This window comes from Mus musculus, chromosome 1, assembly GCF_000001635.26.
Source record: "Mus musculus strain C57BL/6J chromosome 1, GRCm38.p6 C57BL/6J".
Classification (NCBI taxonomy): domain Eukaryota; kingdom Metazoa; phylum Chordata; class Mammalia; order Rodentia; family Muridae; genus Mus; species Mus musculus.
The window spans coordinates 177,776,678-177,803,593 of NC_000067.6; the positions used below are offsets into that span (position 1 = coordinate 177,776,678).

The 26,916-nt window shown below is 40.3% G+C and overlaps 1 protein-coding gene and 1 pseudogene across 2 annotated transcripts in view; one reads left to right on the top strand and one right to left on the bottom strand.

Moving 5' to 3' along the window:
* The window catches only part of Adss (adenylosuccinate synthetase, non muscle), a 33,520-nt gene extending 13,502 nt beyond the window's left edge, over nt 1–20,018 (bottom strand). Inside the window, exons 1-5 of one of the 2 annotated variants that reach the window (XR_001785476.1) lie at nt 19,535–20,018; nt 8,219–8,321; nt 7,372–7,440; nt 6,166–6,216; nt 136–202 (exon numbers count right to left, since the gene is read on the bottom strand). Coding sequence is in view for 1 of the 2 variants with exons in the window: in NM_007422.3 (NP_031448.2) it covers nt 136–202; nt 6,166–6,216; nt 7,372–7,440; nt 8,219–8,321; nt 19,535–19,717 (473 nt within the window). In the remaining variant the exon portion in view is untranslated. The remainder of the gene's footprint in view (nt 1–135; nt 203–6,165; nt 6,217–7,371; nt 7,441–8,218; nt 8,322–19,534) is intronic. The other variant, NM_007422.3, reaches the window with a different exon arrangement.
* Gm16585 (predicted gene 16585) lies at nt 10,160–10,835 on the top strand (annotated as a pseudogene).
* Nucleotides 20,019–26,916: the final 6,898 nt, after the last annotated feature.

The following is a 26,916-nucleotide window of genomic DNA, read 5'->3' on the forward strand; positions in this document are numbered from 1 at the left end:
AGCTTATTTGCATAATCTAACTAACTGGTCTTCTCTGAAACCTAGGGAACTATTCTTATCTATCTGGGGTTTTGTTTGTTTCATCTTGGCTCAAAATTTATACATAAGGATGTAAAAGAAATATATATGTCATACTTTTTTCCTGCTTGCTCTTGTCTCTGCTGTTCCTGGATACCATCAGCTGCTTGATGAAAGTCAAACACTGAGGAGAAATCAAACAAACCACAGTTGTTACTGAAACAAAGAACAGTCAAGGTAAAAATATTCCAAACTACTCAGACCAGAGATCCTTCCAACCTTGCTTCTGACAAATTGTACAGATATGTTTCTAAAGGTAACAACAGCAACTTACACTAGTAATTTCAGCATTAAATAGGCCGGCAGGAGGAGGATCACACGTTTGAGGCAGGTCTGGGCTACATGGTGAGTTCAGGCCAGCTTGGATTATACAATGTTTGAAGAGAGCAAAAAAGAAGACGACAAAAGGCCAATTTTAGAATATCCTAACCTAAAACTCAATGAAGTTCAATCTATAAAGATACGGCCCCCTTCTTCCTCTACACCTTCAAGTTCTGGACCCCAGGGGTTAAGAGCTCACCGCAATGCTTCCCCTTTCTTCCACCCTAGGCCCAAACTTCACATCACCTTTCACTAAAACTACACTCTAGTCTGTGTGCCTCTTTCCACTCTTGGACATGGATCAAAATTCTTTAATGCATCCAAAAATTTCTTGCCAAGACACAAACAAGTCATCACAACCTTGTCTTTGAAACTTAAGGGCTTTCTACTACTCTTCAGAAAAAGTCTTATATAGCAAACACCATTCTGCTCACACCAGCAGTCCTTGACTACAACTGTAAGCTTCCTGTGCAGTGTGCCTCTTTCTATGTATACATACACATTCACACACTCCGACACACACTGAGTAGCAGGACAATGTCAATTTGCTAGTTAATTTCTGTAGCAGGAAGTACTCAAATATTTACTGACTGACTACATAAGCAGCTTACAGACTGGCAGGTCTAGGGTTTGGTTTCTGAACTTCTAACTAAAGTTTATCTACTTAACAGCTTTATAATTAACAGACCATAAAACTCACTCGTTTCAGGTATTACAATTCTATGACTTTTGCATATTATGCCACTATTTCTTTCCACCAATTATATTATTTCAAAATAAATATATTGAAATATGCAAATGTTAAACAGAATGATTGAGTTTTTAGAATTAGGGGAAACATTTGTAAAAGAACAACTGAACTTAAAAACGTTAAAAGATGCTGGGCAGTGGTGGCACACACTTTTAATCCCAACACTTGGGAGGCAGAGGCAGACTAATTTCTGAGTTCGAGGCTAGCCTGGTCTACAAAGTGAGTTCCAGGACAGCCAGGGCTACACAGAAAAACCCCACCTTGAAAACAACAACAACAACAAAAAAAACCCAAACCAAACTAAAATAACCCAAAACACCCAAAAACCAAAAACAACCAAACAAAAAACATTAAAAGATACACATTAGACATAGAAACTAGAAAACTCTGATAAAACCTGGACTGAAACTACCCTCTCAGGGCCTTAGCCTCCAAGCTACGCAGGAAGTGTTGTTTCCCTAAGCTGCGTTTTGAGACACTGTACAAACTAGGAGGGTAGTCCTACCTGTAGCCTGCCTGGCAAGGTAAAGTTAAAGCTTTGTTAGCATGATTACCAGTTTCCTCTGGCAAGCCTAGTGTCTTAGTCAGGGTTTCTATTCCTGCACAAACATCATGACCAAGAAGCAAGCTGGGGAGGAAAGGGTTTATTTGGCTCACACTTCCACACTGCTGATCATCACCAAAGGAAGTCAGGACTGGAACTCAAGCAGGTCAGAAAGCAGGAGCTGATGCAGAGGCAATGGAGGGATGTTCTTTACTGGCTTGCTTCCTCTGGCTTGCTCAGCCTGCTCTCTTATAGAACCCAAGACTACCAGCCCAGAGATGGTCCCACCCACAATGGGCCTTTCCCCCTTGATCACTAATTGAGAAAATGCCTTACAGTTGGATCTCATGGAGGCATTTCCTCAACTGAAGCTCCTTTCTCTGTGATAACTCCAGCTGTGACAAGCTGACACAAAACTAGCCAGTACACCTAGTGAGAGTTTTGAGATTTTTATGTCAATTACATTACAGATGCTGAGTCTGCAGTGTGTGAATTAATAAGTAGATAAAAGAGCATCCTTAAAATTATACTGAAATATTACACATTCAATGATAGCTACAAGAAAGTCACAGCAATGCTATTTTTAATACACCAATACTGGAAAAACTCAATCTTCATCAATGGTCAAGGGGATAAAAATTTGTGTATATTCATAATAGAATTTTAGGTAACAATTTTTTAAAAAGAAAAACCTGCTTCAAGAAGCAATAGCAATAGAATTGTAACAATTATAGGCAGACTGTTCAGTGGAGGCCAGATGCAAAAGACAATATAAACTACAATTTTAAATAAAGTTTCAAATGTCAAAATTAATCTGTAAAAGAAGCAAAGGCTGTGTCACTTTTGATCAAAGGAAACAGAAAAATCATCATAGCAATTTTTCTTGGAAGACTATAGATTTTAAAGACTATGGTGATTGAGTATTTTGTTTACGCTTTAGTGAATTTCAGTCTGTCATGTTGTACTTCAAACTGCTATCATATGATTAGTTTATTATCATGTTCCTATCCTGTTGCCAAGACAATAGCCTTTCTAACGTATTTCAGGTGCTAGAATTATCCTTAAGAATTGTTTCATTAACAGTAACTTTGCAAGTCAGTTATGACTGAGGTTCTAGAATATGCCATACACTTTCTTCTGAATACAAAAGCATTTGCACTTAAATACTTATTTTTCATTATCAGAGAAGTTTTTAAAAGCAACTAGAAAAACAACAAATAAACAGTTGACAGAAAGCAGTAGAGCTGTATTTTCAAAAATTAATTTAGTACCCCGACAAAGCTCTTCCTAGGCCCCAGGAAGCCATTAGTATAATCAGAACAATGACTCTCATGGGGTAGAACCTTAATGCCTTCTAACTAGTTTTGATTACTCTCTCTGAAGTTGTTATGAATACTGCTTTTGTTTTCTACAGGCCTAGACATTGAAGGACAAAAACAAAAGAACAAAAACCTTGAGAATTAGTGTAATTTTTAAGCTGAAAGATAACTGTACATCCTTTGCAGTTTCATTAGCATGCCTGTAAAAGTATTGTTATAAATAAACTTGGTTGAGTTTTAATTATGCAAGTATTTGATACTGGTAAGTACTCAGGATTTTCTACCATGTAACTACATCCCCAGCTCTCTACTTAAGCTTTAACACATTTAATAAAATAACGCATTCAGCATAGCCCACAATACAGCTAACACCTCTGCTTGTTATCTCGTGCCTCATCTCCACTGGGGCCTCATTTCTCAGTGAACGGTCCCAGGCACTTCATCTAGAACGAACATGGACATGTTCCCACTACCTCTCCCAAAACTGACTGCTCCTGCTTAGGACTGCTCTCCTGACACCCAGCTTCATCCTGAAGCCATGACACATTCATTATATTATCTTATGTACTGTATTGTGCTCACAAGCTCGATTAAAGGATTTTTCTTTTTAATATTGTCTTTTCTAACACTCTTGAACCTTCAACGTCTGGTATCATGTCTAGCACAAGCTAGGTATTCAATGTATAAGCAAAATGACAAACAGCAAACATCTGGATTTCAGATGCTTACTATATTTAAGTCGTCTATTCACTTTTCAGGCTACTTGGAATAAGCATCTTTCTTATTACAAACTATATCAATATGCTAGGTCAATATGCTATATCAATATGCTAGGTCAAAAATTTTGCATTAAGTTGCTTAATTATTTTACTTAAAAAATATTTAAAGTTATTGTATGTGTGTTTTGCCTACATGTATGCCTAGTACCCAGAGGTTAAAAGAAAGCATCAAATTCCATGGAAGTGGAGTTCTCGATGGTTATGAACCACCATGTAGGAACTGGGAATCAAAACTGGGTTCTCAGCAAAGTGATGACAGCTCTTAAGCCACTGAGTCATCTCTTCAACCCCTGCTTACGTATTAAACTGCATAGCAGCTTCATCATTTTAAAATTTCTTTGGAAGAAAATAGGCAATTCAAAATACTGACACTGTATCAAGTTTCTACTATAATGTTGACATGAAATCTATGACAACAGCAGGAAAGACTGGACAAGCAGCATGCTTCCATTTTGCTTGTTATTTTATTGCTGGCAAATTGTGTTAAGACAGAAGGGTGAGAGAGCAGGGTCAGAGGATCGCATGTTTGAGGCCAGATTGGAATATACAGTGAGTATCAGGACTGCCTGGCAACTTAGCAAGCCTCTGATTCAAAGTCAAAATTAAAAAGGGCCTTCTGACCCCTTTGCACCATTCCCACACCCTGTCTCTTTGCATGATATGAAAAGGTTTCACAATATTAGCACAAATTTGCTCTTTGCAGATTTTATAGATTAAGAAGTCCTGTGATGCACGCCTTTAATCCCAGTACTTGAGAGGCAGAGGCAGGTGGATTTCTGAGTTCGAGGCCAGCCTGGCCTACAAAGTGAGTTCCAGGACAGCCAGGGATATACAGAGAAACCCTGTCTTGACAATCCCCCCCACCCTGCCCCCCCCAAAAGAAGTCCTGTGATGGTTTCCTTAATTTGACCCAGGGAGTAGCACTATTAGAGCATGTGGCCCTGTTGGAGTAGGTGTGTCACTGTGGGTATGGACTTCAAGACCCTCATCCTAGCTGCCTGGAAGCCAGTCTTCTCCTAGAGGCCTTCAGATGAGATGTATAACTCTCAGATCCTCCTGCACTATGCCTGCCTAGACACTGCCATGCTCCCTTGATGATAATGGACTGAACCTCTGAACCTGTAAGCCAGCCCCAATTAAATGTTGTCCTTATGAGAGTTGCCTTGGTCATGGTGTCTGTCCACAACAGTAAAACCCTAACTAAGACAAATCCCTACTGAACAATATAATGGGAAAGACAACATTTTTCATATAAACTATGTAAATTCAATACAGTTTTCCTCAAAAAGTTATTTTATTTTTACTTTATTATTGTTTGTGTAATGTACATGTATGGGCACATATGCCAAGGAATTCAGGTCATACGTTTACAAGGCAAGCACACTACTGGCTGAACTTCTTGCCATTATTTTACTGGGTTACTGAGGTGCTGCACAAGGCTCAAATCTGAAGCTGTTACATAGCCACAGTTATTTGATTTCCATTTTGGTTAAGACCTTTTTAAAAAAGAACAATGAGCTAAACGGTAGTGGCACAAGCCTTTAATTCCAGCACTCAGGAGGCAGAGGCAGGTGGATCTCTGAGTTCCAGCCTGGTCTACAGAGTTGAGTTCCAAGACAGCCAGGGCTACAAAATACAAAAACAAACAAACAAACAAACAAACAAAAAACCCGTCTTGAAACAAAAACCATAAATAAATAAGATGAGAGGGGAAGAGAGAGTCAGAGAGATTGGGGGGTGGGGAGAGGAACAGATACCTTTTAATAGCTTCAGGTCCATAACAAAGTTCTCTATTGGTCTAAATCCCCTACTACCTAGGTAATCATCTTGTAAACACGTCACTGCTAACCAATCCTATCGGCTCAGGAATGATAACCAAGAAGAAAAGACCAATCTTACTGGTGACAGCTGAAATTAATTTTAGTATCCAGTTCTAGTTCATGGAGAAAACTAGTGTGACTGAAGAGAGGTCACTCGTCACTGTGCAGACAGCTGTTCTAAAGACTGAATTCAGCCCATCTGCACAGTCATTCTAAAGACTTGCCACAGGGCAAACGCATCCTTACAGGAATGTCAACCATGCAAAGAAATGCTTTGGATTTATTATTTATATGATTTATTCTTTAATGACTAAAGACATTACAAAATACTGGTTCTGCTACTCATCTGCTTAACTATACTTGTCTTCAGAAATAGGTATATTTCCAATCTAGTTCTTGTCAAAACAAAACAAAGAAAAAAAATCAAGATATTACTATTTTAACTTCAACTACAATCCTTAAACAAACATAGAAATAATTCATCATCTCTAAATGCTTTCTCTTGATACATTTGACTGAGAGGAAATATAAAGAAATACAAATGGCCTCCTACCAATATGAGCTCTGTCCGATATGATAAGCCTTTTCTCCCAGCCATCTAGACCTAGGAAAGAAAAGATATACTTTATCAAACATTTTGTGCAACAATTTTTAAGACTTACTTTTTTATGAACAGAATGTCTGCAAGTGTTTTTACTAAAGCAATCGTGTTTGCATGTCTTCTTCTGCATATCAAGTTTGTCACTGTTCAATGTACAAGCTCATTCATACTCTTATCTCCAAATATTTTGTTCTAAATAGTTCCTAAATATTCCTAAGAACCCAAAAAAAGAAAACAGCAGGAAAATATTTTCTGGACTAGGTGTGGGGATCAGGTATATAGCATGGGAGAAATTCTAGAGAAGTTGGTCTTAGTAATGCCACCCCTCACAAAAGAGTTATAAAGAAATATGACTAGACAAAATAAACTTAGTATTTCTCCACAGTATTGTAGATGACTACATTTAGTATATCTCAGTAATGAGATAGATGTATCTCCCCATGTAACTATAAGAGATCAAGACCAGGGGCTATGAACTTTCACACCTAGGTCTCATCACCCAATAAATTAGGGGGAGATGAGAGATGAGGACATGGGTAAAAAAATGAGGAGGGTAGTTGGGAGGGTGGGCAACAGAGACAGAGGGGGGCCAGGGTGTCTTAGTCAAGAACATTATAGTCAAGAACACTTAAGGATGGATTATTTAAAACCCAACACAACTCAAACACAATAGAGAACATTTTAAATCTGAGCTCATCTTGAGGGAAACTGTATTAAGAATTAAGAATGTCCCTTAACTGTGTATTACTTTCCTTGTAAATTCCCTCCCACCCTAACGAGTATCCACGGCTGACAGTAAAGGCAAGACTCAAGGGTGTTTTTTTTCAGGTCAGTGCATGATCCCTTACTTTGGGGATAAGATCCTTTCAAGGATGAAGCAGTATAGTCCAGAAGGAAGTTCTAGCAATGTGCAAAAACTCCAAGAGCTGGTAGTAGGCACACTGTCAGAGCTACCTCAAGATGAAGTTTGTTTGTAATGAACATATCAAGGACTTGGCACCTTCATAAAGATCTATGAGGATGTTATCCTTCATTAGAAATAGGTACTATGAGTGAAAATTCTAAGTACAGGACAAATACTCACTCAGTCTATCCAGCATGAGATCTTACTGAAACTGTATAAAATAACACATTACAGTTAGACCCATTCATTCATACCTTTTCCCTTCTGAACATTTTTCTCCGCTTCTTCAAACAATCCAGGAAGATGAATTACCACTCCATTTCCTAAAAGAAACAAACAATCCTCCACCTTAAACACCTGTAATTATAATATAGACACATACATAAATGTTAAAATATAGACATCTATAATAACTATCTATTTTGACTAGAACAAGTTACATTCATTATTAATAAAACACCATATTTTATTAAGGAATTCCCACAGAAAGTACTCAAAGTTTATTTTATATATATATATATATATATATATATGTGTGTGTGTGTGTGTGAGAGAGAGAGAGAGAGAGAGAGAGTGAGAAAGGAAGAGATAAGGGATATAAAACACTAAAATTATGTTCAAAACTACTTGGAATTTCTTTGTAACAAATCAATCATGTTCTGAAAGAAGCTAAGGGCACAGCCGGATCACCACCTATACCAATGTCTTTCAGAACCACACTCTACTAGTGATCACAAAATTAATTTAGTGTGACATGAACATTTTTAAACAACAGAATATAAATCATCAGACTGTAAGGGTTTAGAATGAAATATTTCTTATAGAGAGTCAAAGTTGAAAGTCTTTGGAAAACTTATTGATGACAAGAACTTCTGTATGGAATAAGGCTATGATGCACATAGGTGCCTGCAAAGTAAACACCCTGGGAACCACCTCTGCAAGACCCGCGAGTGAGAAGCTGCTTGGCAGGTCTGTCCTATACGGTATCACAGCCAAAAGTCGTGAGGCATCAAGGAACCATCTGGTCAGTGAAATGTAAAGTCAGTTTTGATAATGAAAAACTACCATGCTGCCCCCAAGAAGTTCAGTTTAAACACTTACCGATAAAGGCAGTAACATTTGGGTTAATTATTCCACTAGGTAAAAGATGAAAGTCATATTCCACAGAATCTACGACAACTGTGTGGCCAGCGTTATTCCCTCCCTGAAACAGAAGAAAAGGACATTGAGCTTGAGAATACATTCTTGCTGAAAGTGAAATAAATAAATAAATATATGCGCCAAAAACCTATAATTGTTTGTATTCTTCTTTCAGCACTACAGTGTACTTGAGTGACTGCTGCCAAAGGATCAAGAAATTTGTGAATTCAAAGTCACATTTATTTTTAAGAGAGAACAGTTAGGAAAGGAAAAACTAATTTAGTTATTTAGGCTGACTTTGGCCCTATATAGGACATGTATCAATTAATTATTCATGATTCTTTACACACACACACCCCTCCAGTGAGAGACAGTTATTCTAAATTGATATACATACTCAGGTTATCCCCATTGCTCTTTGCTATATGTCAAGGAACTGGATCTGGAATTTGTATTCTTGGATGGATTTAAACTAGGATGTGTCCCAAGTAGTTCCCAGTACTGGTTGTCCTAATAAGACTCTAGTTTACAAATCAATCTTAAGCATTTAGTTAGTGACAGATCCCTACAACCTTCTTTTTCTAAAAGACATTCGATCAAAAATATTAATGCTTGGAATTGTAGTCGAAAACATGGCTATATGGTCAATCAACAGTAGCATGTCAAATATTAAATTTCAAAAACTAGATATTAAGACAATATTAAATGCCCATACACTTTTCCAACTTAAATTAAAAAACAAGGAAGGAAATACAAAGCAACTGATTTGCTTGTACAACAAACTGAACAGCAAGAGAGAATACAATAGATAACAGCACATTGTGTAGCATTTTAAAACACACACACACACAAACACACACACAAACACACACCAAAACTGTCAAGTCTTTCTCATATACTTACCACTTGGCATCAGTTACAAGTTTTTAGTATCCTTCTGAAGAAACTTTTTGCATAAAAAATACATATTTATTTTCTGTTTTGTTGCTGTTTTGTCACAATGTGAGGACTCAACCTTAGAGTCTCCACAGGAGGCCACAGGCACTTTCTTCTTTTGAAGTGTTTAGCATTGCACACTCAATGAACAAAGTACTGGTCTCAAGCATATCACGTATTATGTATTTGACTATATTCATTCCCCTTCTTTTCTCCTCCCCTCTCAGCTCCTTTTTCCAAGTTATCAACTCTCATTTTTCTCTTATATGTAAGACAACTGTATATGCAAATTATGCCATTTGGTTCTTTATGAATTAATAAAATATCATCTGTTGACAGATAACTAGATTTGTTTAATGTTAACGACCATTCCATAAATTGCAAATAAAACCACTTCATTCTTTTATATCTGTACATACAATAATTAACTAGTCTCATAAAGAAATGCATTGAGTTTCCAGTTTTCTATCATTAAAAGGCCAATCAGCCTTTCTAAAAAAAAAAAAAATCACATTTTGTGCTTCAAAATAACATGTCTCAATTTTCAAGAAAAATCTCTTAAAATATGAAGCACTTTAAAATTTCTAAGTCCAAGAAAATGCTAATTTGTCATTACTAAAATTGTTTAATTGTAAATTATTAAATTTAATAAGTATTTACATGTTCAATGTACTGATAACTTTGAGATAAGCCATCAGTTATTTACTCTAGGTTGAATATTCATTCTTAATCCCAAAGCCTCCAGCCTGAGTCTCTGTGTGCTGACGAGATACCAGCAGCGTCAAACTCCATACCATGAAGCTTCCATCTCATACACAAATTAAAAGCCTGAAATCTCATACAGCCTAGGCCACAAACACTGTGGATGCGGCATACGTAAGTTTAAAAACCCAGCCATTAAGGGTAAAGTAAATTATGTTCTCAATACCTCTTAACCAAATCACTTACATTAAAAGGAGATAGGAGCCAGCCAGCGCCGAGCGACGGGCATCTCTCAGTACAACTGGCACAAGTGCCGCAAGACCGGCGGTAAGCAAAAACCCTACCACAAGAAGCGGAAGTATGAGCTGGGACCCTGCTGCCAACACGAAGATTGGCCCTCGCCGCATATACATAGTCCGAGTTCGAGGACAAATAAGAAGTACCGTGCCCTGAGATTGGATGTGGGGAACTTTTCCTGGGGCTCTGAGTGTTGTACTCGCACAAGGATCATTGATGCTGTCTACAATGCATCCAACAACGAGCTTGTCCGCACCAAGACCCTGGTGAAGAACTACATCGTGCTTATTGACAGCACGCCTTACGGACAGTGGTACGAGTCCCACTATGCACTGCCCCTGGGCTGCAAGAAGGGGGCCAAGCTGACTCCTGAGGAGGAAGAGATTTTAAACAAAAAATGATCAAAGAAAATTCAAAAGAAATACGACGAAAGGAAAAAGAATGCCAAAATCAGCAGTCTCCTGGAGCAGTTCCAGCAGGGCAAGCTTCTAGCCTGTATTGCCTCAAGACCAGGCCAGTGTGGCAGAGCAGACCGCTATGTGCTCGAAGGCAAGGAGCTGGAGTTCTATCTGCGGAAGATCAAAGCCCGGAAAGGCAAATGAGCCTCATGATAGTGTAATAAAGGTGTCTGCTGTTCTATATGACAAAAAAAAAAAAAAAAAAAAAAGAAAGAAAGAAAGAAACAAAGAAACAAAGAAAGAAAGAAAGAAAGAGGAGATAGGCGCTATCCTAGGCAGGAAAATCTTTCTACTTTGAGTGTCCTTCCAAAAACTAAATGTCACTCACTCATCTGTAGTCTCCTCTTCATGTTTTGTTGCCTAAGAAAATGCATTTGCTGAGTCCTGAAAACTTAAGTGGTTTAAATTTATTTTCACCATTTACAACAGATTACTGGACATCAAAGATCCATTGCACTTATGAACAAAGAGCCTTATTTTCAAGTTCTATATAATTTTGCAAAACTGTACAATGAGTGGGTGCAAGTCTTTTTCAGTTTGGGAGAAAAATGTTTACATATGTAAAATAAAAATTTATATATTGGTGGTGCACCTCTGCAATCTCAGCTATTGGGAGGTAGAGGCAGGAAGACCAAGAATTCAAGTCACCCTCAGCTACAGCAGTGAGTGAGGCCAGTCTGGGCTGCATAAGGCCCTGTCTCAAAAGTGCCCCACTCAGCCCACGATTTGTCTAAAGGCTGCCATTATTATTATTATTACCACCTAAGAATGCTCATGCTATGTAACAAACGCCTATTCTCTCAGCTACTATTTGCCATGACAGGTAATAGTGATAACAACGGCCACATCTAAGAGTTGAAATCTGGCATGGATATTTTTTAAAGGCAGATGGTTATGAAGAATAATTTCACGGAGATAAATTAGCCTCCTCCCTAAGTTCATCCAAGTTAATACATAGTTTGGGCTGGGAAAGTTCAATTATAAAAGACTAGAAATCCCATTTTGCTGCAAAGTTTGCTCACTAAAATACTAACTTCCATTTTTAAATAACCAGTTCAGTTTAAATTATTTAAATTTAGCGAATGCAGGAATATGGTGAAAATATCAGGAATAATCTTGAATTTCCTTATTGAGAGTTGAGATATGAAAAACTAATCTTAAAACACAGTGAGATGAGCTTGGAGGCCGCTACATATAAAAAGTTTCTTAATGAGGTAATCTGTAAAATAAGTTGTAGTACATGGCCATATTCATAAAATACAACAGATAAAAAATTCAGATTTGAAGTGCCTGTTTGGACACTAACCTAAAATATGTATAGATTGTAAAATGTAAAATTATCTTGAGAGCTCAGGCAACTGTCCTCAAACACAGATATTGACCCAACGAGAGGACACATACATTAGCAGATAGCAAAACAAAGAGGTTCTAAGTGGGAGTACCACTGCTCAGGACCTCAGCTTCCCACCTACAAACTATCAGAGGAGATGGAGCCACTCCCAACACAACTCCATTGCTACATGCCCAGACGAGCCTCAGATGGCCTCGATTTTAATCTAGATTTAGTCTGAAACACAGAAACTTGTCTATGGCCATACCAGCCTGAGCATGCTCTTTCTTGTCTGAAACATATTTTCCTTCCAAAAAATAAACAAAAAAAGTATAACTCTCGAACACCTTACTATATATTATACGGAAAGTTTTTTGGGAAATCCTAAATTTGAATGCCTTACATGATACTTTTATAGTATATATATCAAGAATAAATGCAAGTTAACTGCACAAAAATGAGCAATAAATACATGAATGAAAACTGGAGAACCTTTCATCACAAAACCATCACATGGTATATATCCCCTAATGGATACTTGGTACCAGTTTTCTTTTGACTGTAACTTTTACATTAAGTATCTAGAGGCTGGTATGGTAGTTTGAATGAGAATGACGCCCATGGACTCATATATTTGAATATTTGGTACCCAGTTAATGGAACTGTTTGGGAAGGATTAGGATGTGTGGCCTTGTTGGAGGAGTTCTGTCACTGGGCAAAGGAAGACTAGTGATTCCCATGACACTTTGCCTCATGGTTGAGGATCAATTGTGAGCTCTCAGCTGGTCCTTCACTCTGCCATCATGGACACTAACCCTTGAAACCATGATAAACATTTTCTTTTTTAAGTTGCTTTGGTCATGGTGTGGTTCTGGCAACAGAAAAGTAATAAAGACAGAAACTGGTACCAGGGAGTAGACTATTATGACAGGCCTGACCAGGTGGTGAAGATTCTGAGACTTTGGATTAGGCAAATAGTTGAACCATGCGAGCAGAGTTTATTGGGCCATCCTAGTAGGATCTTGGAAGAGAATACTGCTGAGAGCTATACAGGCTGTTTGTAGAGGCCCAGCTCAAAAGGCTCTAGAGGCAAGTAATAGCAACTGGGCTAGAGAACATTTTTGTGAAATTTTGGCAAAGAATGTGGCTGCTTTTTTGCCCTTGTCCAAAATTTTTGCCTGAGGCTAAATCGAAAAGTAATGGACTCTGAAACCATGAGCCAAATTAAATGCTTTCTCTTGCAAGTTGCCTTAGTAATCATGGTGTTTTATCACAGCAATAAAAAAAGTAACTAAGGCATATGAAGAGAGGGGTTAGAAGTTAACTTATTCCTGCTGAGGACTTCAGTTTAATTCTTAGTACCCACGTGGCAGCTCACAACCATATACCTCTAGTTGTAAGTAATCCAATGCCTTTTTCTGACCTTCTTCAGACCCTCACAGGGAACCAGTACAGGTGGTACACAGCCATACAAGCAAACAAAACACTTATATCTTTAAAATAAACAAACAGAAAAAGAATAAAAATAATCTTAATCAAGCATTATGACAAAAGCCTGCAATCCCAGCACTCAGGGGGCTGAGATAAAAGAACAGTTAAATTCCAGGCAAGCCTCGACCACAGAGTGAACCTCTGACTCAAAAAAACAAAAAAAAAAACAACAACAACAACAACAAAAAAACAACCCAAAACCAAAAAACAAACAAACAAACAAACAAAAAGCCCCAAGAGTTTACATTAAGCTTCTTAATAACTTGGGTATTACATCACAGAGCTTTGGAATAACATTATAACAAAAACAAACCCAAAACAACAACAACAAAATTCACCTAGAACAAACAGCAAGGTTTATAATGAATCCTTTTTGGCCTTTAAAAAATATGTTGTTGCTGGGAGGTGGTGGCGCACGCCTTTAATTCTAGCACTTGGGAGGCAGAGGCAGGTGGATTTCTGAGTTCGTGACCAGTCTGGTCTACAAAGTGAGTTCCAGGACAGCCAGGGCTATACAGAGAAACCCTGTATTGAAAAAACAAAAAAAACAAAACAAAACAACAACAAAAAACCCCCAACTATATTTTAGGCATAAAGTTTTCTCAACCTACTTTAATAAGGGCTCAACCTCCCCTCTAGCCCACTACTCACCAGAGGTAGTGGAAAAGAAGGTTATTAAGATTTGGGGGACCTGTTTAGAAATAGTTCTTTGGGGCGATTCTAATCTTTGTTGTTCTCAGTCTAGTCCACTAGCAAACACCAACACACGAATCAGCAGCTGCAGTTCAATCCATAAGAAACTGTAAGGCTCGCTAACCAGCCCAAGTCTGCTGCAGCAGCAAGAAGTTGCGGGAACCTCATGAGAAGTTCTTCAGCAAGTTTCTCTCTATGACATCACCATAAGCAAAGCTCAACAACACAATGTAAGGTGAACCAATATATGCAAGCTGTCATCAAAGAAGACTAGCTAGGCTGAGTAAAGCGAATCAGCGTCTGTCCGGTCATATTTATATTCCTCCTAAACATCATGAGTCCTTTCACTTGTCTGCTTTAGCAAAAAGAAAAAAGAAAAAAAAAAACCATTCACCTGTGTCTGCTTCAGGAAAACATTCTATTTACCTGTGTGCCCCAATGAAACATCATTTGATCTAACTGACTTTCCAAAGAAACCAGAACTTTCCATTTCTATATAGTTTCTATATAATTTCCACTGTCTGTTTTAGCTCTAGAATTGTAGTAATAAGAAAAATAATTTGGTTCCAAAGATTGTTTGATCCAGAAAAGTATATTTTATGAACAAGAACAATCCCAAATTTCCTAGATGTTTCTTCTTATATTTCCATATGAAATTAACTCCAAGTCAACTTTAAGAGTATGTTCAGCTACCCCTCTTTTCTCTTAATCACAATAAACTTGCCCCTGACCACAGTGATTGATCCAGACAAGCACAGTAATCCAATCTGAGCCAATCAGACTCAGAAACCCAAGATTTAAAGTGCTATACTATGAATGCTGCTGAGAGAGATCCCAGAAGCAGCCCTGGTCACTCTCCTCGACCACCAGACAAATCCTCACATTTCTTGTTTCAGTTTCTTTCCCTTCTCTCTAAGAAAGAATGCATACAATTCAGGAAACAAGCAATTACACACAGTAAGTATAGCCCTTGCTCTTGGAGTTTACTTCTTGATCTAGTGATAACAATGTGAGATTAAATGCTAAATTTTAATAATATTTCTACGGTGCCCAGGACAATACTTTAAAGAATGGCACTGCAGGATACAGGGATGCAATAACAATTCTAGTCTTCTTGCAATTGTTCTCAGACTTTTCTAACTGAATCTTAAGTCAGAAGACAAATTCTTTGGATATTTTTTTTCTTTCTGTGCTCTTCAAAACCAAAAGCCACCAAGCCCAATTCTACAACAGAAGTTCAGATAAAATATTGTTGATGTCTAAGTTTCTAATTTCGAAGTTTAAAAGGTGTAGGGCAGAGGGAGTTAAAAGGAAATAAAATCAGTCTGCAATCAGAATGAGTCCATTCTTAGTTTAGTTTGCTTATATGCCTTTCTGCTCTTTCAAATTATTCCCCTCTTTTTAAACACTTAAGTGAGTTCCTGCTGTGAGAGAGATGAAAGCAACCTATTGGCAGTGTAATGAGCACAAAACATTGGTATCTTCTTTTACAACAGCAAAAGCTCAAGTGTCAAAGACTAACAATTTCATACACAAATCCCAGAGGCACTTCTCAGACCCCCTAGGACTCTAAATAGTGTCCTATTGATTACAGACACTACTATAATCAAAATGAATCAAAGAGTGGGGTTCCCACTATAGATTAGAGCAAAAGTCACAATGTTTCAGACTCTATTGAACTATTCCAGAAACCCCAAAAGGATGCTATTTCTCATTAGACTGACCTACAGCCTGGTCTACAGAGCAAGTTCCAGGACAGCCAAAGATACACAGAGAGAACCCCTATCTTAAAAAACCAAAAGGGAGTTAGGGGGAAAGAACTGGCAGTTTGAGTTAATGCTTACTGTCAGTGACACTTTCTTGGTTCTGACTCCTCACTTTTCTAGAGAACTATCTCACCAAATCTAATGCACATGTCAACCCATAACAATAATTACCTTTTAAGCACTAGTTTCAATCAGCTTGTGACTCCAAAGTTGACTATTTTAAATTACTACTAGTACACTGATTGAACTATTCAAACATAACCAGACACATAGGAAAAAATATAAAGGCATCTGCATTACTTTTTAGGAAAGATGTACAAGACAAGCTTTGGAAGATTAAAAACATCCACTTGGCCTTTCACCGTTATGGCTGCTTTCAGTTTCAAATACACAGATGTGGAAAGGATGAGTCTCAGGGTTTGTTTCTTACCTGAAATTTCCATTATGAAACAACTCTCGATGAAAGCAGCACTTGTCCTTGCCTTGAAGGATCATAGTTAAGTTTTGGACCCTAAGTATCAAATTCTAGTACCAAGTTTTACCTGATCACGGGCAAACCATGCTTACCATGGTAACCAAGATCAACACCCTTGCTTTCTCTAAGAATTAATAAGACTGGCACCAACTACTACACTCTACTCATCTCTGTAGTTTCTACTCAACAAAATACAGGAACAAAATACAGTCATTTACTGGCGGAAAGTGGGAAGGGTAATAGGTTTCCTAACAAGCTACTTCTGTGCTATTCTGTCCTCACACCTTACCACCTTCCTCAGCCTTGCCCTGGCATAGCAGACTCCTAGGCTAGGAGTTTCTTATAGGCACAAGCTCACCCTCTCTGGCATTTCCACTGCAGAGCTAAGTGTTGTCCGGTAGATACAGAATAGGTGTTCCCTGGATGAATCATCAATCTGTGACTGCTCTTCTACTTATTTTTCTCCTTTCCATTAAAAAAAAGAATGCTTATATTGATCTAAAACCAACAGCAGCACAGCAATAATGGCCATGCTTTGGTTCAAGTCCTACACACTTATTTACCTACACATTTATAAATAACTGTCTATGATCCTAAAGCAAAAGACAGGCCTTCAGTGCTCCAATAATGAAAATGCCATTAGTTTTGCATCTATTTCTTCCCCAAAAGAAATCCTATTGATTAAGATGTATAACAGTGGAAATGCCCCTTTAAAAACATTTCAAGCTGTTTTCTAAGTCAGGGAATTATTTTGTGATTCTACTTGAAATATGGAATGAATACACACACACACTCCTCTCTTCCTCTCTCTCTCTCTCTGGAGAAATGGCATGTACACTCTAACACAGGATACATTTTATTAATATAAACCTGTTTGAATATATACTTAATTAGCATATAGTGACTGTACAAATGGTTGACTCATTCTGACACGTTAACACAGATGGATCATGTACTTTGATCATATTCATCACTCTTTGTCCCAATCTCCTTTCTCCTTCCTCTTTCCAGATAGTTCTTTCTTGTCTTTTTAAAATTTTCCCTTTGGATGAGGAAACATACTACATTTGTCTTTCTAAGTGTGTCTTACTTAGCAAAATGTTCTAATTCCATCCATTTTCCTGTAAGTGACATAATTTTTTCTTTATACCTAAAACCCAAATTATGAAATAAACTCAAAAATCAATCCAAGCCCTAAATGTCTTTCTCCACTCTATACATTCCACTATCTTCAGTGTTGTAACTACGAGAACTTCATTAAGTAGATACTGAGTTACTAATGCTGGTCAAGTAAGTTAGTTACAAAGATGAATCATCACAAAAGAGAAATGCTACAGGGTCAATGGTGCCATTAAGAACTTGGGAGGCAGTTCCAGGCCACCCAGGACTACAGCTTGAGTTCCAGGACAATACAGTGAAACCCTGTCTCAAAAAAAGAAAAGGAAGGAAGGAAGATAGATGCTTAAAGTCTATTCTTTACCTTCTTACAGCTAATGAGATTAGTAAAAATTCTAAAGCACACAAGAACAAAATGTAAGGACTATGTAAGTAGTAAGGAGTTTATAAGAGTGAGAAGTCTGACCATTTACTTCTCGGCTGGCCTCCTCCTCAATCTTTCCTCTGGGGATTCCAGAGTCATCAGATCAGACTGATACATGACCTCCCTCAAGAACACTTTCTTGGTAACATAGTAACACCGACAGTCTACAAACTGATTCTATAACTTTTTAAAGGTCTATTATTTTGAAACCCTTTTAGAGAAGTGCCACAACGGCTTTGTACAACCACACACTACTCCTCGACGCAGCTGGACCTGTGCACATTTTCAAGTAAAAAAGCAAGCAGTCCTCAAGTCCATCCTTCTGCCCCGCAAGAGTTTAGGCGCTTTGCTAAATCTTCAGCCCAGCTACCAGATCTGATTTTAAAAGTGAAAGGTGAAGGCTGGGCTTTGGATCACCTCCTAGGCGAGTCAGATTCCAGGCCAACACCTGTGAGAGCACCATTAAATATGCATGTTGCCAGACAAGCTGCTGGAAGAGAAAGAACCTGTGAAAGAACCCTGTGAATTGAAGAATGGTGGTAAAGCGGCAGTTGGAGCAATAGGGCTCCACACACAGTAAAAAGATGACCCAAGTCAAAGCACCTGGCCTTTTACAGGCCGGTTTCTTCATACGTTTCAATTTTAGGTAAAAAAGCTTTCCACGATTAGCCTAGACCACAAGGCACCCCCACACAAAACCATGTACCTTCAGGGAGAAAAAAATTCTTACAATCTAAATACGCCACCATTAACTTCCAACACTGCACCTTGTTTTGAATGTGGGAACTGCTCATTTATTTTGAATTCTGAAACGGGGATGATAGTTTTCTGAGAGCCTTTTTCAAAGGCCTACCCTCTAGGCTGCTTCAAAGCAAATGACTAATAAGAAAAAAAAAAAAAAAAAAAAAAAAAACTAACACTAAAACCCACGTGTCTCCGGGTAGGAAACACTGGATTTCCTGAAAGTCAACTTTTTATATTACCGAAGCATTGTAAACATTTCTAAATTATCCGACTTGAAATCTCCGTATTTAGTTGCCTCACACTCACTTTTCAACTTACTGGGGATTCCTTAAGGACCGGTGAGTAATAAAAACAGATCTCCCCTTAATAGTAGTCTATGAAATACGAGTTAAAAACAAAAAACAAACAAAAGCACCGGAGGGCCCCAAACAGTCTCATCGCCCCGTAGCGGATTCTGCTATCAACAAAGTGGACCGATGGAGGCGAGGTTCTGCGTGCCTAAGCCTGTAGGTAATGCAGTGCTGAATCTCGATTTCAGGGAAATTGGGGAAAAGGACCCTTCCTAGTCCGCGCCGGCGGGTGGGCCTGGCCGGGTCTAGCCAGAGTCCCGAGCAGGCCTCGGGCGGAAGCTCCCTCAACTCTGCCCGCGGCGCACCGCCAGCCCAGTCCCCAGACCCCGAAATGCAGCTCCAACATCGCGCATCTTCCAGGTTCCTCCAGAGTCACCCGGAGCGTCACCGGAGACTCCAGGGCAGGGGTTCCCCGCAGCTCCCAGCCCGAGGGACGCACCTCAAGGTGACACCTCACCGCGCCGGCCGTCCCAGAAAGGGCCCGGCTTCCCTCACCTGGCAGCGGCACACGATGTCGGCGTCCTGCGCCAGTAGATCCACCACCTTCCCTTTGCCCTCGTCGCCCCACTGCGCTCCCAGCACCACAGTCACCCGGTTCCCTCCGGACCGCGCCCTGGGGCGGCCACAGTCGCCGTTGGGCAGGGAGGTGGCCGCCGGGCTGCTCTCGGAGATCGACATGGCTCCCGGCAGGGCAGAAGAGCCTTAAGGAGACGGGGCAGGAGAACGGAACGTGAACCCAACTGCTGCGCCGCCACCAGCCACATGCGGAGGAAGAAGGAGCCAGAGGCCGGCCCCGCCCCCGCCCCGAGGGCCGCCACCCTCTCTCCAGGCCCCGCCCCGCGCTCCGCCGCCCGCCCGCTCAGGGCGGGACCACACTTGGCGCAGGCCGAAGCCTCTGCGCGGCCCGCAGGCGCCACGGCCTCAACTGCCGCCACCCCAGGGCGGAGGCCACACCCCATCCCCGGCTTGGCGCGCTGCTCCGGGGAGAACCGCGCGAGAGCGGAGGCCAGGGGGCGGGGCTAACGGAGAGTTCCGCCCTCTGTGCCCGCCCACCAGCCTCTGGCCTTTCAAACTCGCGGTAGGGAAGGGGGTGAAAGAGTGTGGAACTACAATTCCCAGCATGCAATGCTCTGTGAGATGGCCAAGGCATGGCACCACAGTGTCAGGGTTGGCTGGTTTCGGTCTCTAAAAGCCAATTTGGTTTTCTGTGTCTAAACACTTGGGTATCTTAAAGAATGAAATACCCTTACAAAATGTAAACTGGGATTTAAAAATATGTGGAGGCTGGAGTGGAGCCGAATAAATTTAGAACTGAAAAGGGACTAAAAGTGCAAACTAAAAGCAGTAAAAATGAAATCTAGAGATAGCATCCTAACTCTTCCCATTTTTACAGTATCTGGGGCACAAAGATGAGTCAATTGCCTATGTCATATCCGAATGTACCTGGGTTATTTGATCCCCACAACCTTAAAGTTTACAATATTTTGTAAAATACGTTCGTTCTACAAAACAATTTCTCTTCTCCCATTTTTTCTCTGTTGAAGTGTTGGAGATCAAATTCAGAACCTTGTAATTTGATGCGAATACTGTACCACTGAGTTATTCGCCCCCCAGACCTTCGAACTCTTAAATAGCTTATCAGTTCCTCTCATGGGCGTTAAAATGGTACTTTGGACAGTTTGCAGATTGAGTAAGCCTAGGTGCTTCTCAGTGTTTTAATTGTAACTGATTACAGAGTGTGCCTATTGTCTATCTAATGTGGGTTTATCTATGTATTTATTTACTTATTTATATTATTTGTGTGTGAGAGGTCACATACCATGTTGTGTGTCTGTCTGTCTGTCTGAAGGCCAGCAGAGGGCCTCAGATCCCTGGGAGTCAGAGCAACAGGTGGTCGTGAGACATCTGAAAATACAGCTGTTCTCAACCTATGAGTTGAGACCCCCTTAGGGAGTCAATCAACCCTTTCACAGGGACTGCATATCAGATGTCATATCTGTTAGGTATTTACATTATGATTCACAACAATAGCAAAATTACAGTTATAAAATAGCAGTGAAGTAATTGTATAGTTGGGGGATGGGGCAACCACAACCTGAGGAACTGTATTAAAGGGTCACAGCATTAGGAAAGTTGAGAACCACTGAGACAACAGGTGCTAAAGAGGGAATCCAGATGCTCTGGAAGAGCAGCACGTGCTCCTAACTACTGAGCTGCCTCTCCAGCCCTGATCTAATGTTCTCACTGCAACCCAAACTGTGACATTAAATTTTGGTAAAGGAAATAATTGCTTTGAAAAAAGACTAATAATAAAGAATGTAGCTCATTGCTTGCTAGCACATGTAAGACCTAGGATTTAATACTCACCATTACAAACAAATCCATATGGCATAGAATCATATCCTGTGTGCTGTCTCCCAGTGTCCTGATCACCGAGCATCTATAAAGTCCAGTTTTACATTGCATAGTTCTCCTACTCATATACTAATCAGACCAGTCTCTGCTTGAATTCTATGGTGGGCAGGGTTTCAGGTGTGATTATAATAGGAGTACTTACTGTACCAGTACTGGTCTTATCATTAAGTACGGAGAATCTATGCTATACTAAGACCTCTGAGCACAGGTAACACAGTGAATCAAGATCACCAGTTGGGACATGAACGGTGATCTACTACTTCTGTTCTCCTGGTCCTGACTTCTCCCCCCCCCCCCCTTGGTAGCCATTTTAAAAGTCTCTCCACTTTGGTTAAACCATGCCAACTGCCTTGAAACCACAGGAGTCAGCAATAGAGAACTGAGGTCATTTGTTTTTCTGGATTCTTGCCACAAGTCTCTAGAGCCTGATAGTGCCTGGCCATCCAGAGTACTTCTTAATCATCCCACATGCTTGACTACTCATTTGGGAGTCCTTGCTAAGGCCAATTTGAGGGCCAAAAGAGGAAACCTATCAACATTCCCCTTGTTGTGACCATAAAAAAGAGAAAGAGCTATAAGAATATGTTCTGGCAGGGTGTGGAGGAAGGGGGTTATTCAGTGGGCCCAGGTGGAGGCATCCCTTCCCCCTGAGGAACCAGACACACACCACTATAGTATAGAATAGAGTTTATTCAGGGCATGGGGGGGGGGGTTTTAAGAGGGTAGTAGAGGCAGAGAGAGGCAGAGAGAAGGAGAGAGTAGAGACGTAGTGGCCGGTCATAGCCACGTGGAGAGAGGAGGGGGAGGGAATTGGAGAGAAGGGGCACAAGGGACAAGAGAGAAGCAAGAGAGCAAAAGGGTAAGAGAGAGAGAAGGGGCCAAGCAGCCCCTTTTATACTGGGCCAAGCCTACCTGGCTGCTGCCAAGAACTATGAGGTGGAGTTTAGACAGAATATCAACACCCCTGCCCACCTACTCTGTGATGGTTTGTATATGCTGGGCCCTGGGAGTGGTCTGTTCACAGCAGTAAAACCCAAACTAAGACAGAGGTTGCTACCAGGAGTCAGGTATTATTGTGATAGGCCTGACCATGCTTTTGTTTGGAAGAATGTGGATTTTGGGACTTAGGATTTGGAAAGCAGTGGGATGCTTTAAATGGAGCTTAATGGAACATCCTAGTAGGAATATGGAAGATTTTGTTACTGAGAATGAATTGAATTGTGCAGACCTGGCCCAAGAGGTTTCAGTAAGAATTTCAATATGTGGACTAGAGACTGTTTTGTGGTATTTTGGTCAAGAATGTGGCTACTTTTTGCCTTTGTCTGAAGGATCTGCCTGAGGCTAAAGTGAAGAATCTCAGATTCATTGCATTCAGATAAAGGAAGTCTCAGAAACTCCCATCATAGACTTTGTTATCTGGTTAAGTCTCATGAAGAGCATTTTAAACAAACATATCAAGATGAGAAATGAAAAATAGAAAATATATGGTTTGAATTTTAAAGGGGCTCCAGGAAGTGAAGTGGAACTGAAACCTGTGTTCAAGGATATTGAACTGAATTAAGGGAGGAGTAACCTTAGGGCAACCAGCCCTTCTCCCCCCCCCCCCCCCCATTAAGTTTAGGATCAGGCATGTTAGTACAAACCTCTAATCCCAGGAGGCAAAGGGAAGCAAATCTTTGAGTTTAAGGCCAGCCTAGAACAGAACAAGTTCTAGAAGAAGAAAAACTTAAATCCAGACTTGGTGAAACATATCATTAATCCCAGTGCTTAGGAGACAGGCATGCAGATCTCTGAGTTCAAAGTCAGTCTACAGAGCAAGTTCCAGGACAGGCAAGCTTAGGCAATGAAGAATGGAATAGAACAAGGAGGCTGTCTTAGTCAGGGTTTCTATTCCTGCACAAACATCATGATCAAGAAGCAAGTTGGGGGAAGAAAGGGTTTATTCAACTTATACTTTCCACATTGCTGTTGGTCACTAAAGGAAGTCAGGACTGGAACTCAAGCAGGTCAAGAAACAGGAGCTGATGTAGAGGCCATGGAGGGATGTTACTTACTGGCTTGCTTCCTCTGGCTTGCTCAGCTTGCTCTCTTATAGAACCCAAGACTACCAGCCCAGAGGTGGTACCACTCACAAGGGGCCCTCCCACCTTTATCACTAATTGAGAAAATGCCTTACAGCTGAATCTCATGGAGGCATTTCCTCACCTGAAGCTCCTTTCTCTGTGATAACTCCAGCTTGTGTGAAGTTGACACAAAACCAGCCAGTAAAGGGGCCATGTTCCAGTTCCTACAAGTGGCAGAACTCAGCAGCTTCAGCCATGTGGCTCTGGCTTTAGAGTGAAAAGTAGAAGAGACTACTGGGACAATTGATGCTGGTTAAATGGGAGCTAAGAAATTAACTGTGATTTAGAAGAGACCAGTATCAATGGGATAGAGGCTCTTTCCTACTTTCTCTTCTTTTAGATTCAGTATATCTGGTTTTATGTGGAGGTCCTTGATCCATTTGGACTGGAGCTTTGTACAAGAAGATAAGAATGGATCAATTTGCATTCTTCTACATGCCAACCACCACCTGAACCAGGACAATTTGTTGAAACTGCTGTCTATTTTCCACTGGATGGTTTTAGCTTCTTTGTCACAGATAAGGTGACCATAAGTATATGGGTTTATTTCTAGGCCTTCAGTTCTATTCCATTGGTCTGTCTGTCTCTGTACCAATACAATGTGGATTTTATCACTATTACTCTATAGTACAGTTTGAGGTCAGGGATGGTGATTCCCCAAGAAGTTCTCATATTGTTGAGAGTAGTTTTTGATATCTTGGTTTTTTTGGTTATTCTAGATAAATTTGAGAATCGATCTTTCTATCTTTGTGAAGACTTGAGTTGGAATTTTGATGGGAATTCCATTGAATCTGTAGATTGCTTTTGGTAAGATGGCCATTTTTACTATTTTAATCCTGCAGACTAATGACCATGTGAGATCTTTCCATCACAGGGGAAATTTTCCTGAACAGAACACTAGTGGCTCAAGTTCTAAGATCAACTATTGACAAATGGGATCTCATAAAATTGAAAAGCTTTTGTAAGGCAAAGAACACTGTCAATAAGACAAAACAGCAACCAACAGATTGGGAAAAGATCTTTACCAACCCTACATCTGATAGAGAGCTAATATCCAATATATACAAAGAACTCAAGAAGTTAGACTCCAGAGAACCAAATAACCATATTAAAAACTGGGGTACAGAGCTAAACAAAGAATTTTCAACTGAGGAATCTCAAATGGCTGAGAAGCACCTAAAGAAATGTTCAACATCCTTAGTCATTAGGGAAATGCAAATCAAAACGACCCTGAGATTCCATCTCACACCAGTCAAAATAACTAAGATCAAAAACTCAAATGACAGCAAAAACTGGTGAGGATGCAGAGAAAGAGGAACACTCCTCCATTGCTGGTGGGATTGCAAGCTGGTACAACCACTCTGGAAGACAGTTAGGCAGTTCCTCAGAAAACTGAAAATAGTTCTACCTCAGGACCCAGCTATACCACTACTGGGCATATACCCAAAAGATGCTCCAACATATAAAAAGGACACATGTTCCACCATGCACATAGCAGCCTTATTTAGAATAAGGCTTATTTATAATAAGGCTTATTTATAATAGCCAGAAGCTGGAAACAACCCAGATGTCTCTCAACAGAGGAGTGGATATAGAAAATGTGGTTCACTTACACAGCTATTAAAAAACAATGACTTCATGAAATTCGCAGGCAAATGGATAGGACTATAAAATATTCTGTGTGAGGTAACCCAGTCACAAAAGAATACACATGGTATGTACTCACTGATAAGTGGATATTAGTCCTAATGCTTTGAATACCCACAATACAACTCACAGACCATATGAAGTTCAAGAAGAAGGAAGATCAAAATGTGAATGCTTCAGTCCTACTTAGAAGGGGAAACAAAATAATCACAGGAGGTAGAGGGAGCAAGGGACCTGGGAGGGAGAGAGGAAGGGAGGGAAAAAAGGGGAGCAGGATCAGGTATGGAAGGAGACAGGGGAGAAATACAGAGGGTCAGGAAATTGAATGGAGGTGTGTAGCAGTGGGAGATGGGGAACTGCCAGTAACCACTAGAAAGTCTCAGATGCCAGGGAAGCAAGAGGTTCCCAGGACACAACGGGGATGACATTAGCCAAAATACCCTACAAAAGGGAGAGAGAACCTGTAGAGACCATATCCAGAGGTTAGGCATGGCTCCCGGTTTAAGAGATAGGACCACCCACCCATCTCAAAATTTTTAACCCAGAATTGTTCCTGTCTAAAGGAAATGCAGTGACAAAGAATGGAGCAGAGACTGAAGGAACAGCCATCCAGAGACTGCTCCACCTAGTTATCCATTCCATCTGCAGACACCAAACCCAGTCACTATTGCTGATGGAAAGAAGCGCTTACTGACAGGAGCCTGGTATAACTGTCCCCTGAGAAGCTCTGCCAGAGCCTGATCAATACAGATGCAGATACCCACAGCCAACCATTGGACTGAGTATGGTAACCTCAATAGAGGAGTTAGGGGAAGGACTGAAGGAGCTGAAGGGGATAGCAACTCCATAGGAGGAACAACAATACCAACTAACCAGATCTCCAGAGCTTCCAGGGACTAAATCACCAACCAAAGAGTACACATGGAGAGACCCATGACTCCAGTTGCCTATGTAGCAGAGAATTGCCTTATCTGGCATCAGTGGGAGGGGAGGCCCTTGGTCCTGTGGAGGATTGGTGCCTTGGTTTGAGGGGATGCTAGGGTGGTGAGGCAGGAGTGGGTGGGTTGAGGAGCAGTATCATAGAGGTGGGGGGGGGGAAGAGGTATGGGATAAGGGGTTTGAAGAGAGGAACAACATTTGAAATGTAAATAAGGGGCTCAGAGGTTAAGAGCACTGACTGCTCTTCCAGAGTTTCTGAGTTCAATTCCCAACAAGCACATGGTGGCTCACAACCATCTGTAATGGGATCTGATGTCCTCTTCTGGTGTGTCTTAAAATAACTACAGTGTGCTCATATGCATAAAGTAAATAAATAAATCTTTAAAAAGAGAAATGTAAATAATTAAAAGAACCAATTTTTAAAAAATAAAGAGACGAGTACTACCGAGGTGAAATCTTCTGGGAAGTGTTTTCCGAGATGATCCTGCTCACCACAATTAAAACATTTGAAATCTTGGGTCATCTCTAGGTGTCTAGTGGCAGCTTCTCTTATTACAGTCATATCAGGTGAGCAAGATACAACATCAGCTGTATACCTAATCCACTTTGATGTTGACCTTGCCCTCAGTGATCTGATTATTTCCTTGCATACAGCATTTGCATTTTCAAAGGCTGAAGACTCAATTATTGCCTTTCTTGCTGCTGAATCTGATACACTCCTTTCCACATCTGAGGCTAGGCTTTTCAAAAAGT